This window comes from Gymnoscopelus braueri (assembly GCF_963280865.1).
Source record: "Gymnoscopelus braueri genome assembly, chromosome: 15".
Classification (NCBI taxonomy): Eukaryota; Metazoa; Chordata; class Actinopteri; order Myctophiformes; family Myctophidae; genus Gymnoscopelus; species Gymnoscopelus braueri.
Window position 1 is genome coordinate 36217422 of NC_137620.1, and position 13065 is coordinate 36230486.

Sequence of the window (13065 nt, forward strand, 5' to 3'; positions counted from 1 at the left end):
ATGTGGTTAAAATATATATAAATTATATTTAGGGTATATCATTTTGCTTCTGTATTGGTAAACAAGTGCGCCCAAAGTACAGATATCGTAACATTTTAAATAATTCATAACCTTTTCTATTCTTATATTGCAATAATAATGTGTTGCTATCACAAAAGCCCAAGGCACACCTGGACTTGTCTCACGGCTCACTATTTGAGAACCACTGGTTTAATGTGCATGAAACGGAACGAGTGACATGTCTTATGTTGTTAATGTCAATGTGTTTGCCTTTTCTTCTGCAGTTGGAGAGCAAGAGAGACGCCTTCTCCCCCGTGCTGCTGCAGTTCTGCACTGACCCCAAGAACGCTGTGACTGTAATCAGAGGCCTGGCCGGATCGCTGCGACTGAGTACGTTTGCCCACATGCACTCCTAATAGTAAATGTCGAAAACCAGTCCCAGTGATGCACCCTGTTCCCTTTCTTTCTCCAACGTTACTCGTGGCTCTAGTAGTCTCTGGTAGCCATCACGCTAAGAAAGACCTTCTCACGTTTTGCACAGATCTGGGCCTGTTCTCCACCAAGTCCCTGGTGGACGCCAACGCGGAGCAGTCGGTGGAGGTCAGAACGCAGGTGCAGCAGCCCGCCGACGAGAACTGGGACCCCAGCGGGACCAGCCAGGCCTGGCCGTGCGAGAGCAGCCGCTCCCACACCACCATCGCCAAGTACGCCCAGTACCAGGCCTCCAGCTTCCAGGAGAGTCTGCAGGTAAACCCACCTCACGCACAGCACACCAACACTGATGACAAATCAGTTTCATTCTACTATTTCCAACGTTTCCAATGAATCATGTTGTGAGCTTGTAGTTCTGCTATTCTTGCCGCCGGGCCGGCGTGTGGGGGGGGGGTCCTCGGAGGTATAGTTTGATGTTTAGCAGCTAAAAATAACATGCCATGATGTTTGTCTTCAGGAGGATAAACGTAGTGACGATGAAGATGACGATGAGGAGGAGAAGGACAAGGACAAGGAGAAGGAGAAGGACAAGAAACCACCCAGCACTTCTGACAAGGACGTCCCCAAGGACAGCAGCAGGTAACGACTCGACACCACAGGCAAACTTCTTTACAACCAGGCCACCAGCTCGCAATGACACAATGCACACGTGTGAGCTTGTAGATTGGCTATTTTAGATGTTTTCTTTTTTTTGTTAGTTTTTTGCCATTTTGCAATACAGGAACCCTTGTTCTAGAATATAAAATATGTGTTCCAAACACTGCGCTAAGTCTTTGACTTTCCTTCCCTCCCTCAGTGGTGAGCAGAAACCAGTGGGGAAGATCATTAAGTTTGGCACCAACATCGACCTGTCCGATCCCAAGAGGTAAGCAATTACATAAAGAAAATATGTGTGAGACATTGTACCCTTTACCCCTTTTAAAAAACAAATGTCTTTAAATTGATTTTAGTGCATAGAGATCAGTGGTGTAAAGTAACTAAGTACATTTACTCAAGTACTGTACTTAAGTACAGTTTTGAGGTACTTTTACTTTACTGGAGTATTTCCAATTGCCTATAGTTTTACTTCTACTCCACTAAATCTCAGAGGCAAATATTGTACTTTTACTCCACTACAATTATTTGAAAACTTTAGTTAGAAGTTACTTTGCAGAAATAAATGATTACATTATAAAACATACATTAACCACTTTAGCCCTATGTTATACCTAGGCTATTAGAAAATAGCCGATCTACAAGCTCACAACGCGTCGCGTTGTGAGCTTGTAGATCTGCTATTTTCAAACATTTTAGTACTTTTACTTTTGGTACTTTAAGTACATTTGGATACCAATACTTTTGCACTTTTACTCAAGTACTTTTTCTTAAAACATTTGAGTACTTTTTCCACCACTGATAGAGATATACAGTAGTAAACTAACTAAACAATCAAACTGACTTCAAATAATGAATCATATTAACAAAAATTTTACAAGAGAACTTGTTTTGGAACTACAGTAGTTTGAACTAACTGTGTGTGTGTGTGTGTGTGTGTGTGTGTGTGTGTGTCCACTAGGTGGAAGCCCCAGCTGCAGGAGCTGCAGAAGCTGCCGGCCTTCATGCGCGTGGCGTCCAGTGGCAACATGCTGAGCCACGTGGGACACACCATCCTGGGCATGAACACTGTGCAGCTCTACATGAAGGTGCCTGGGAGCCGCACACCTGGTAAGCAACACTCACCTCTGATTGATTGTTATGCTAAGAGGACAACACAAAAAAAAAGCCCACAGGGGCTTGTTTCCATCATGGCCCATTGTACTCAATTCATCAGTAAGACATGCAATACATACAATAATACAATACATGTCGGTAGCAGCAAAGGGTATATTTACAGAAAAAGGGAGGGGGGGCAGAGGATGCTACTACCGTTCTCCTGTTCCAAGTTGTTCTATTAACCCTTTAAGACCTGGAACGCATCTGTGTCATTTTTAGATGTCTTTAGGCTATTCAAAAATAGCAGATATACAAGCTCATAGCGCGGCACCGAGTGCCGCGCTATAAGCTTGTAGATCTACTATTTTTGAAAAATCGTGAAAAAATATTTTAATTTTTTTTTTCAAAAAACTGCTAGGATTTAGAAAACATTTTTAAGAATCGCCTCAGGTCTTAAAGGGTTAAGCCCAATTGTATTTTGATCAGCGATTAATTTTGACTTTGGGTAGGGAGTCGAGATCTTTAAAGAGCCTGTAAACAGGAAATACCCTAACCCAGTATGGGAGGTTGTAAACCACCCAGCCAAATTAGTCATGAAAAATAATCTGTAGTTTTTTTCTGCTAATGACTGTGGGGGTGTGTCCACGCAAGGCAGTGAAATCATTATTTTAGCCAAAAGATGGCGATGCACTCCAGGGTATATATAGCATGACACACTGGCCAAAAGATGGCGGTGCACTCTAGGGCAGGGGTCTTCAACGTTTTTTTTTTTTAAGGCCAAGGACCCCTTAGTTGAGAGAGAGATGAAGCAGGAACCCCCCACTACAAAATATTGTATTAAATTGTGTTGCAGATTAAAGTTTTTCATAGATTATGTAGGTAGCTTCATGGACTTGTTTGACATCACTGTCGAGTTGGATTCATGTTAATGTGTATTTTCATACATTTAACCACTTTAAACCGTCAATACTTAGTAAACTTGACTAAGTAGCTCTTTTTCCATCTACACCAAACCTCTTTGCCAAAAATAGCAGATCTGTTATTTTCGGCTAATGTTCTCCTCAGAATAGGGATGCTGAGGTTCAATTGGTTCATGTAAAAAATATATCCTATCGCAAAGATTTGGTGGTCCCCCTGTAGTAAATCTGAGGACCCCCTAGGGGATACGGACCCCCTGTTGAAGACCCCTGCTCTAGGGTATAGCATCAGAAGACTGGTGTACTTTGGCGGGACTCCCTCTTCCTTTGGTGTGTCGCCCAGGTGGCGCCTAAACCCTAATCTTTAACTTCACAAAAACTATGCCTAAACCTAACATTAACCCTCTCCCTAACCTCACAAACACTATGCCTAAACCTAACCTCAAAACCACGTCGACCTGGGCGAAACACAGGGAAAAGACAGAGTCCGGTACCTTGGCAGAAGACTGGTGTAGTTAGGACAGTGACTCTGACGACATCACTGAAACTCACCTGAGCGTGTCATCAGCCCCGCCCAGAAAAACTGCTCTCAGCAGGAAATGCATCAAAACAGGACATTTCCTGTTTACGGGCTCTTTAATGGCTTTTGGTAATGCATTCCACATGAGGTTTTTCCCCTTGTTTGAGACAAGTTCACAACACGTCGCGGACGCTACACACTGTGAGCATCTCTGTGAGGTTGGCTAGTTCCGGTGTGTGACACCATTTAGGAGTATAAATCAGGCTTATGAGCGTAAAGAAAAAATTAATGTATGTTACAATGCTACATTTTCCACTTTGCATTGACAAGCAATGGCAATACATTTAGCTAGATGGTTCCATACTAAAAGATGCAGTTTTTTCCAAATCTGAATTATAAGATGGCTTTTTTCAGGCTAGGAGTAGAAGGCAGTTTGGTGGCCATTAGGGTAGCATAATGTTTTGAAAGTGTATTTTCCGCTGCCTGCGGAGCGGAGGTTTAACACACTTCCAACACTAGTTTTATTTTTTATTCTGCTTACACAAAGTAGATAGACATTTGAAGTACATGACACCAGAGCTAGTAAGTGACGCTATAAATAAGTCCCGGCAGCAGTTCGCTAGAGCGCTTCTTTTCGTTTTATCTGCCGCGCAACACACATGCGCACCAGTTATTTTCACCCCTGAATATACAGTACATATCGCATTTCAACACATACACATTATAAGATGTGTCGTATCGTTAAGGTGGTGGTATTCATAGTCAATAGCAGCTATAGCCAGGTGCAATGTTTTCAATACAACCATATCGTTGAATGGAAATATACAGTAATCCCTTTCCCCTTTCCCATTTCTGCTTTTTTTTTCAGTGTGCAAAAACACTGAAACACTACAATAGGCTTTTCATTATTGTCTGGGTTCTATGTTAGCAGAAAACCTAACTAAGGCAGAAAGACGTTGAAACTTTACTCGTCGCGAGTTATAAGCCCCGTTCGTTCACACTTACTAGATTTGCGGGCAATGTGGTGGCATATTTGATTTTGGTGGGCAATGTGGTGGCATATTAGATTTTGGTGTCATGTGTGAACGTGCACCGAATCTCGAATGGCGGGCAATCTTGTGTGGGCATTTGTTCCTGGTTAGGACCTACAACCTTGCCTGCATTCTTTTCCATCCACGCAAGTGTGAACGTCATACCTCCATGACAGTGCTTTTCAGTGAGTGCAACTGTTGTGTTCAATATTAGTTTTTACATGAACGGAGGAGTGTTCTACAGTCGAGCTCTGTTCATGAACCTCTGTTCATGTAAGAACTTCAGCTACAGTATGGGTACAAGTGTGCTGTGGTGCAGAGAGAGAGAGAGAGAGAGAGAGAGAGAGATGGAGTGAGAGATGGTTGAGCGATGGTCGAGTGATCATAGGTTTATGTCAAGAGGGAGACTATTTACTCAATCATGGTTCAGAGAGAGAGAGAGGGAGAGAGCCTGTGACCGCAAGGCTGCCTGTACCCGTGGCATACACTGTTCAGTGACCAAAATGCTTCCGAGCAATGTTGACATAACTAGAGAAAGGGTGAAACTTGATAGGCTATATGTTGCATGGACCAACACCTGCAACTACTGTTAAAGTAGCTTCTCATCAAAAGACTAGTATCACGTGCTTACAGTCATCTCCCACGTGAGTATTAAGTACCCCCAAGAATGAGAAGGGACCATGCCATCTACTTGTACTGGTAAAGAGGGCATGTGCGAACGCCTTTCCCACTGACTGTGCCGGCAGTTCATGTTAATGTGTTTTCCAACCATGTAACGGCATTCATGTCTACACACACAGCAATGTTATCGCATATTGCATATACCTTGGCCACCCAGTGTGCAAATGACTAAAAGCATTTTTTTCTTTACCCACAGGTCACCAGGAGAACAACAACTTCTGCTCGGTCAACATCAACATCGGCCCGGGAGACTGCGAGTGGTTCTCTGTGCACGAGAACTACTGGCGCGATATCAGCGACTTCTGTGAAAAGTGAGTTTGATTTGGCGGCACAGAGTCGCGCATCGTTGCTGTCAGGTGGAAACGTAAATTTCCAGGAAATTAGAAAAAAGAACCTGTGTTTCCAATTGGATCCAGTGTAGTTATTATTTTGGTCAAAAGCTCTTGTTAACACTTTTCATGGGAAAATGTTTATAAACCCCTCAGACAGACTTAATTAACCCATTAATACCTGGAACGCATCTGTGTCACTTTAGGTTTCTTTGGCTATTCAAAAATAGCAGATATACAAGCTCATAGCGCGGCACCGAGTGCCGCGCTATGAACTTGTAGATCTGCTATTTTTGAAAAATCTTGAAAAAAAAAATTGGGGTTTTTTTTTCAAAAAACTGTTAGGATTTAGAAAACATTTTGAAGAATCGCCTCAGGTCTTAAAGGGTTAAAAAAAAAATCTGAAATAGGACTTTTAGGAATCGCTACTTTTTAACTACAGTGTTGTACGACATTAATTTACAGAAAAACACAAAAGGTTGGAATATGGAGATACAAGGTTTCTGACCGACAGCAACAACATGAAAAAAAACCCTGATCTTTTAAAAAATAAATCATGCTGTACATGAGTGGAATAAAAAACCCACATAACTCTTAACTCCACTTCCTCCTATTTCCGCTCAGGCATGGAGTGGACTACCTGACGGGGTCCTGGTGGCCGGTTCTGGAGGACCTCTACAAGGCCAACATCCCGGTGTACCGGTTCATCCAGAGACCCGGGGATCTGGTGTGGATCAACGCCGGGACGGTTCACTGGGTGCAGGCTGTGGGCTGGTGCAATAACATCGCCTGGAACGTTGGCCCTGTCAACGGTGAGCAGGACTGATACATCCACTGTTGCCAGATTTATTTTGTGAGAAACAAGCAGACGGCAAAATGAGTTGATATAGCATCAAAATAAATTGAACCACTTTAACCCTATATACGTACATTGGCTATAGACGATCTGCAAGCTCACAACGTGTCGCTATTAAAAATAATTCATGAGTAAAATGTGAAAAATGTGGAATCTTTCTTAACGACACAAATCGTATGTGGGGGTCCCTGGAACAAAATATTTTCAGATAGGGGTCTGCGGATAAATACATATGAATTTGGGGGTCCTTGACATGAACAACCACTGGTTTAAACAACATTAGGAAGGAAGCAACACGCAAATTTACAAGCGACTTTGCACAAAAACAAGACATTGCGACTGGATAGATCTGCTATGGGACTTAAGTGGTTAAGTCATAATGTACTTTTTCCATTTCCTAGAAATGCAGTGGAGTCAAAAGTACAATATTTGTCTTGTAGTGGAGTGAAAGTTATCCAAAAATGCAGTACTCAGAGTAAATGCACTATAACTGTCCACCACTGGTTATGTATCATTGGAATAAATGGTAGTGAAACATGGATTGACGTGGTGGTGTTTGTCTCTGCAGCCTACCAGTACCAGCTGGCCCTGGAGCGGTTCGAGTGGAACGTGGTGTCCAACGTCAAGTCCATCGTTCCCATGATCCACGTGTCCTGGAACGTGGCGCGCACCCTCAAGATCACCGACGAAGAAACCTACAAGATGATCAAGTGAGTGAAACCGGTCCAAATTACACGGGCGGCCCCACTGTCGCCTGCACGGTCCTCCTGACGTTGATGTCCTCTCCCTGCAGACACATCAAACACATCCAGATCTTAAAGGGATAGTTCACAAAAAAAAAATACTTATTTTCTATCAATTACACACCCCATGAAGCCTTGAATTCATGGATTTCTTTTGGTTTTGTCGCATTCCTAAGCCAATAATTTGATTGCCGGCGGAAAGATGCTAATGTATCCGGTAGGAGACTCAAAGGAGACTCTTTGAGTCTCCTCGCCGGTCATCAAATTATTGGCTTAGGAATGCGACAAAAACAAAGAAATCTCCATCAATTCAATGCTTCATGGAGTGTGTAATTGATAGAAAATAAGTATTTTTTGGTGGTGAACTACTCCTTTAACCTTCATAGATTAAACGCCACGACTGAGAAGACTTTCGTTTTCGTTTGGATTCCATAGAACGTCTTTTATGGAAGCATGTCATACACCAAAAATAGGCGTCAAAGTAGCAATAGAATACAATGTTCTCCCAGAAAACCCTAATGAGCTCGGATATTTCATATATTCATATTTCAGGTTAAAGCTTCAATCAAGTGATTTATTCAACTGGTTACCTGGTTATGCCAAAACATCAATAAATCATTTTATCTGTGCTAATTGTTTATGAAACGCAGTGCTAGAGTGTCGGCGCTCTTTTCGCACGGTTTCACAAATCGCATATTAGGACTTAGCCTAACAAAAAAATATTCAGTCGTGAGATCTTATTTTTGCTTGAATCCATGTAACATGTTCCCCTGTCCCTCCAGACACTGCCTCCTCCAGTCCATCAAACACATCCAGATCTTACGGGACCAGCTGGTGGCTCTGGGGAAGAAGATCTCTTACCAGAGTCGTGTCAAAGACGAGCCGGCCTACTACTGCAACGAGTGCGATGTGAGTCTGACGTGCTTTTCAAAGTATCCACCTTCTGCTGTCAAGGCCGGTCGTGTCGCGCACCGAAAATAACAGATCTGCATGCTCACAACGTGTCGTGATTTGCCGCGTTGTGAGCGTGTAGATCTGCAGTTTTCTATGTTCAGACTGGCAGACTGAGATATGATTTTTGGCCTAGTATCGAGATTGGAACGAGATTGGTTTGATCAAGTCTGAACAGCAAGCAACCACATGGAAACACATTTTTGCAAATCAGATTTGAACTAAGGGTCCCCGGACCACGACCAGGTAAACGATACAGGAGCATCGGGAGCAATACCACCAGACTCGGGATCAGTTTTTATCTAGCAGCAATTAGACTGCTAGTTCAGTTCAGTGGCCACTGCACGCTGAACTGTGTTTTTTAATGCACAGACTGATCTGATCTGTGTTTTAAATGGACTCTCCTTTACATACATTCATGCCTCTTAAATTATTATGCGCATTAGCCACTTTCTTTTATGCACTTTATTCTACTTCTATTCTCTATCTGTCGTTTAAATGCATTGCTGAGGCCGATTCAAAAAACGCTTTCTAAATCCTGACCTAAGTTTTCTGAAAAATTTCAAATATTTATTCAAAATGTACAAAAAAATTATGTTGCTATATACTGTAAACAGCAACAACAATCCCAAAGGGGGTTCCTGGATTGAAAGGTGTAGTTACGTATAGGGGTTCCCGGTCTAAATGGGTTAATATGTGATGTGACAATAAAGTTTGAGAAACCCTGGTAACTCTCTCTCTCGCTCTCTCTCTCTCTCTCTCTCTCTCTCTGGGTGTGCTCCAGGTGGAGGTGTTCAGCCTGCTGTTTGTGACCAGCGAGAGCAACAGCAGGAAGACGTACGTGGTGCACTGTGAGGACTGCGCCCGGAAGCTGAACCCCACTCTGTCCAACGTGGTGGTGCTGGAACAGTACCGCATGGAGGAGCTCATGAACACATACGATGCCTTCAAGAACCCGGTAAGCCCCCCAGACAGAAGCCGTAGTATTTTTTCTTAAAAATCTTGGTGGGAAAAAAAGTTTTCATTGTGATACCGATAAATAGGGGACTTGAAAGTATCCATTGATCCAAGCCGGAAAACACAGTCGATTGATTGATCGTTAACATGAACATGCTCTGAAAATGTCAAGTGGACCCTGATGCAGAAAAGGTTGGGGACCACGCTGCTTTAAGACAGGGAAAGCATCTGTGTCAATTTTTAGATTTCTTTGGGCTATTCAAAAATAGCAGAGCTACGAGCTACGAGCTTGTAGATCTGCTATTTTTTGAAAAATCTTGAACATTTGTGCAAATCTCTGAATAAATATATTCTACAACAGTTTTTTTAAATAAATGTTGCTATATCAGTGGTGCTCCAACTTTTCCATGTCATGGACCCCCCATCTAAAAATATGATGTTGCAGAGACCCCCCGGCCCAGAAGCACAGATCAGAGTTAAAAATGTTCGCTTTAAAACATATATATATATATTCAAAGATTTGCACCATTTTTTTTTCACTCGGTGCCGCCATAGACATATAAAGGTAGACGCCTCCTTCGGCTTTGAGGCATTGGTATCACGGGGGCCATTTTAGCGTAGGAAAGCTTCCCTGAAGCTTCCGTGTGTGTCACAGAAGGGGGCGTTCGGTAGGCCAATCAGAGGCAGGTGGGGGCGGGACAACTAGATTCTGACAGGTCTTAGAAAAGACGCACTGTGATTGGCCAGTAGTCAACGCACTGTGAGCGCTGTGATTGGCCAGTAGTCACTTTGAGTGTCCGTTTGCCTACGCGAAAATGGCGGCCGCGATACGAGTTGCTCCAACGAACTGCAGAGGCCAATGAGGTATCTAGGTTTCTATATCTATGGGTGCCGCGCTATGAGCTTGTATATCTGCTATTTTTGAATAGCCAAAGAAATCTTAAAATTATGCGTTCCCGGTCCTTAAAGGGTTAAATGTTTGACAGACTAGTGTCGTGTGTTCTCAACTAACTCTCAACTAACCGTCTCCTCTTCTGTCTCGTGTCCCCAGGCACTGCCCTCCAGCTCGCGGTGACACAGCCCCCGTCCTGTGTCCACCTCAGCCATAACCAAAACTCCTGCAAGCCAGGACAACGACAACAAGAAAGAAAGAAATACACCTTTCACTTTGCTTTTCAACTTTCCCTTCTTTATTTAAGATGATTTTTACTACTACTACTACTGCTAATACTTGCCGAACAGCCAACTGAGAACCAGTTTACAAAAATATAAAAAAAAACAAGCCGCCAATAAAAAAACAAAACATTAGGTTACGTATGTAACCACCGGTTCTATGAATCATGAGTAAATTCACCCATATCGAGTGAATTTCGAAGATGAAATAGAAAGCCAGTTTACTCTGAAAATGGTGCTCTCGCCCCTGGCAACGGTGAACTTGAAAACCAGGATGCAGTTGGTGCTGCCATTGATCAAACTACGGAGATGATGGTTTCAATGGCATGTTTTTGTCAGTACCAGACAGGTTTTTTTATTTTTATTTTGTCTTGAATACTGAAATTTGTACATGCCGTTTGTATTTTTTGTGGAGTGCTGTTCTCTTTTTTGTTTTCCTTTTTGAATAATTTATTGTTTTTGTTTGTTCTAAACTAGATCAGCCTAGATATACACCACATTGGCCTTGTCACTTGTATTTAGAAAAAGAGAGAAAATGAAAAATACTAATAATAGAGATATGAACATTTTTCTAAAGCATTAAGAATGGGGGGAAAAAAACAAGTACAATTGTTTGGAATGCATCAAAACATACGGGTTTCAAAGACTTTGTTAGGGGGGGGTTCGTTTTTATCTTTATTTTTGTTTAGTTTTTCTGAATCTTATGTGTTGTAAATCTTTTTTTTTCCTGAAATAATTCACATTTTATTTCTTCTGGGGAAAAAAAAAATCAGTTGTCACACCTCACATCATCAGGTCTTTGTTTATTACTTCCATGACCTTATCAATATTTTTGAAAAAAAAAAAGGAAAAAAAAAATATCGGTGTCACCTGTATTGTACCTCCAATTCTTCAGTTCCAATATGAGATTGAGTATTTCCTGGATTTTTTTCTTTTATTATTTAAAATGTTTCTATTTATTGGATATCAATGTTCTCGCTGAGAATGTTTTTGTTTTTTTGTTGAAATGGTGATTGATTCCTCTTTTATGAACTGAAATGTAGGGGGCTTGTGTGTTCCAATGTCGGAGGCTGCTGTTTTTTTTTGTTTGGTGCTCGCCTCTCACGACTCTTTGCCCCTCTACCTTCTGGTATATATATGAAAAATGATATCTTTATCTTGAATATAACACCACCTTTCCTGTAGACGCTAGACACACCGCTCAAGTAGAGATGAACTAACGAAAGGCTGTCTTTGTATGCTCATTAAGAAAAGGAAAGAAAAAAAAATACATTTTCCAAACAGTTTGAAAATTTGTAATTTTTTTCTTTATTATTCCGTAGGGGGCTTTTTAGATGAGATTTTAATGATTTTTATTATATTATCTGTTGAACATCATAACGGGATAGAAGGTGCTAAATGTTCTCTTTCAATTTTGTTTTTTTCCGTTTGTCTTCTTAAAATGCGATTTTTCTTTTTTTTTCCTGTCAAATTACCCCCCCTCCTTTCTCTTTGTGGTCATTTATTTATACCTGCACTGTTTAGAGAATTCACACAAACACACATACTTGCATACACACCAAACTGAGCCAGACATGTCTTAAACACTTTGTGAATTTGTGTGACATTATTATTGACTATTAATAATAAACGCTTTTTGATAAACCCACAACTGAGCATCTTTCTTTTCTTTCCCCCATATGATATATCTTCACCAGGGCCGGCCGCTGCTATACGCAATATAAGCGGTCGCTTAGGGCCACAACCACTAGGGGTTAATTTTTTTTACTTTAATATTGTAATTATGTCATGTATCTCCTATCCAACAACTAGCGTTATTATTTTAGTATGCAATAACAAATGACATAATGATTTTATAATGGGGGTGTTTGGGAGGGGGGGGGAACCAAAACAAATCTTGCTTAGGGCCACGAAAATCCTAGGGCCGGCCCTGCATACAACAAACAGACTGGCAGTGAAGGGCAGACCGAAACGCATTGACGACACAGGTGCTTATCTATGGACAATCAACACGATTGGCTAGGGCTAAACAAGACACAGGTGAACAACATTTGCAAATGACAGGGTGAGACAAGACAGGTAGCAGCAAACAGGAAACACTCAGACATCACTACAAAACAAAAGGTACACAAGTGTAAATTAAAACTAGAACTAAGAAGATATATTTCTAAAATATGTAAAGAAACACAACTGTATGTAAAACACCAAGTATATAACTAAGAAACAAGGAACACAACAAGAAAACATTGTTTAAAAAAAAAACATCTGTTGGAACATTTTTCTCTGCACCCAGATTTACTCTTTCATTGAGAGCAAACAGAGGGATGTTTAATGTCATCAAAATACAAATCCGTTATTGTCATATCTTATAGTCATTAAATAGAATTGCATCTTCCATATCAGTGTGACTCAGGAGATATACCAGGGATTTATAAGCTGAAGGTTTAGAGTTTGAAACTCTTTAATATAATTTTTCACTCTCAATCTGAAATCGAAGAGGTTGGTTAAGTATTGCATTCTTACGCGAGTTTTCCACGTTAGTGTGGCTCGAGGTATTATTCAGGGTTTCATAAATAAAAGGTTCAGGGATCAAACCTCATCAAGAACATTATCAGCACTCTATCTAAATTCTAAAAGGTGGGTTAAATATTACATTCTCGGTTGCATCTTCAATGCCAGTGTGGCTCAAATGTTAAATCAGTGGTTTATAAACAGAACGTTTA

The 13065-nt window shown here is 41.3% G+C and overlaps 1 protein-coding gene across 7 annotated transcripts in view; it reads left to right on the forward strand.

The window, feature by feature from the left end:
* Window positions 1–11993, forward strand: part of kdm6ba (lysine (K)-specific demethylase 6B, a) — a 137679-nt gene extending 125686 nt beyond the window's left edge. For 6 of the 7 annotated variants that reach the window (XM_080451538.1, XM_080451543.1, XM_080451542.1 and 3 more), the window contains 11 exons: window positions 285–390; window positions 542–747; window positions 950–1071; window positions 1289–1357; window positions 2048–2196; window positions 5530–5644; window positions 6287–6474; window positions 7087–7228; window positions 8044–8170; window positions 8997–9170; window positions 10221–11993. In XM_080451538.1, coding sequence (XP_080307664.1) covers window positions 285–390; window positions 542–747; window positions 950–1071; window positions 1289–1357; window positions 2048–2196; window positions 5530–5644; window positions 6287–6474; window positions 7087–7228; window positions 8044–8170; window positions 8997–9170; window positions 10221–10244 — 1422 coding nt within the window. In that variant the 3' untranslated portion in view covers window positions 10245–11993. Of the gene's footprint in view, window positions 1–284; window positions 391–541; window positions 748–949; window positions 1072–1288; window positions 1358–2047; window positions 2197–4489; window positions 5510–5529; window positions 5645–6286; window positions 6475–7086; window positions 7229–8043; window positions 8171–8996; window positions 9171–10220 lie in introns of those variants that run through there. The other variant, XM_080451544.1, reaches the window with a different exon arrangement.
* The last annotated feature ends 1072 nt before the right edge of the window (window positions 11994–13065 follow it).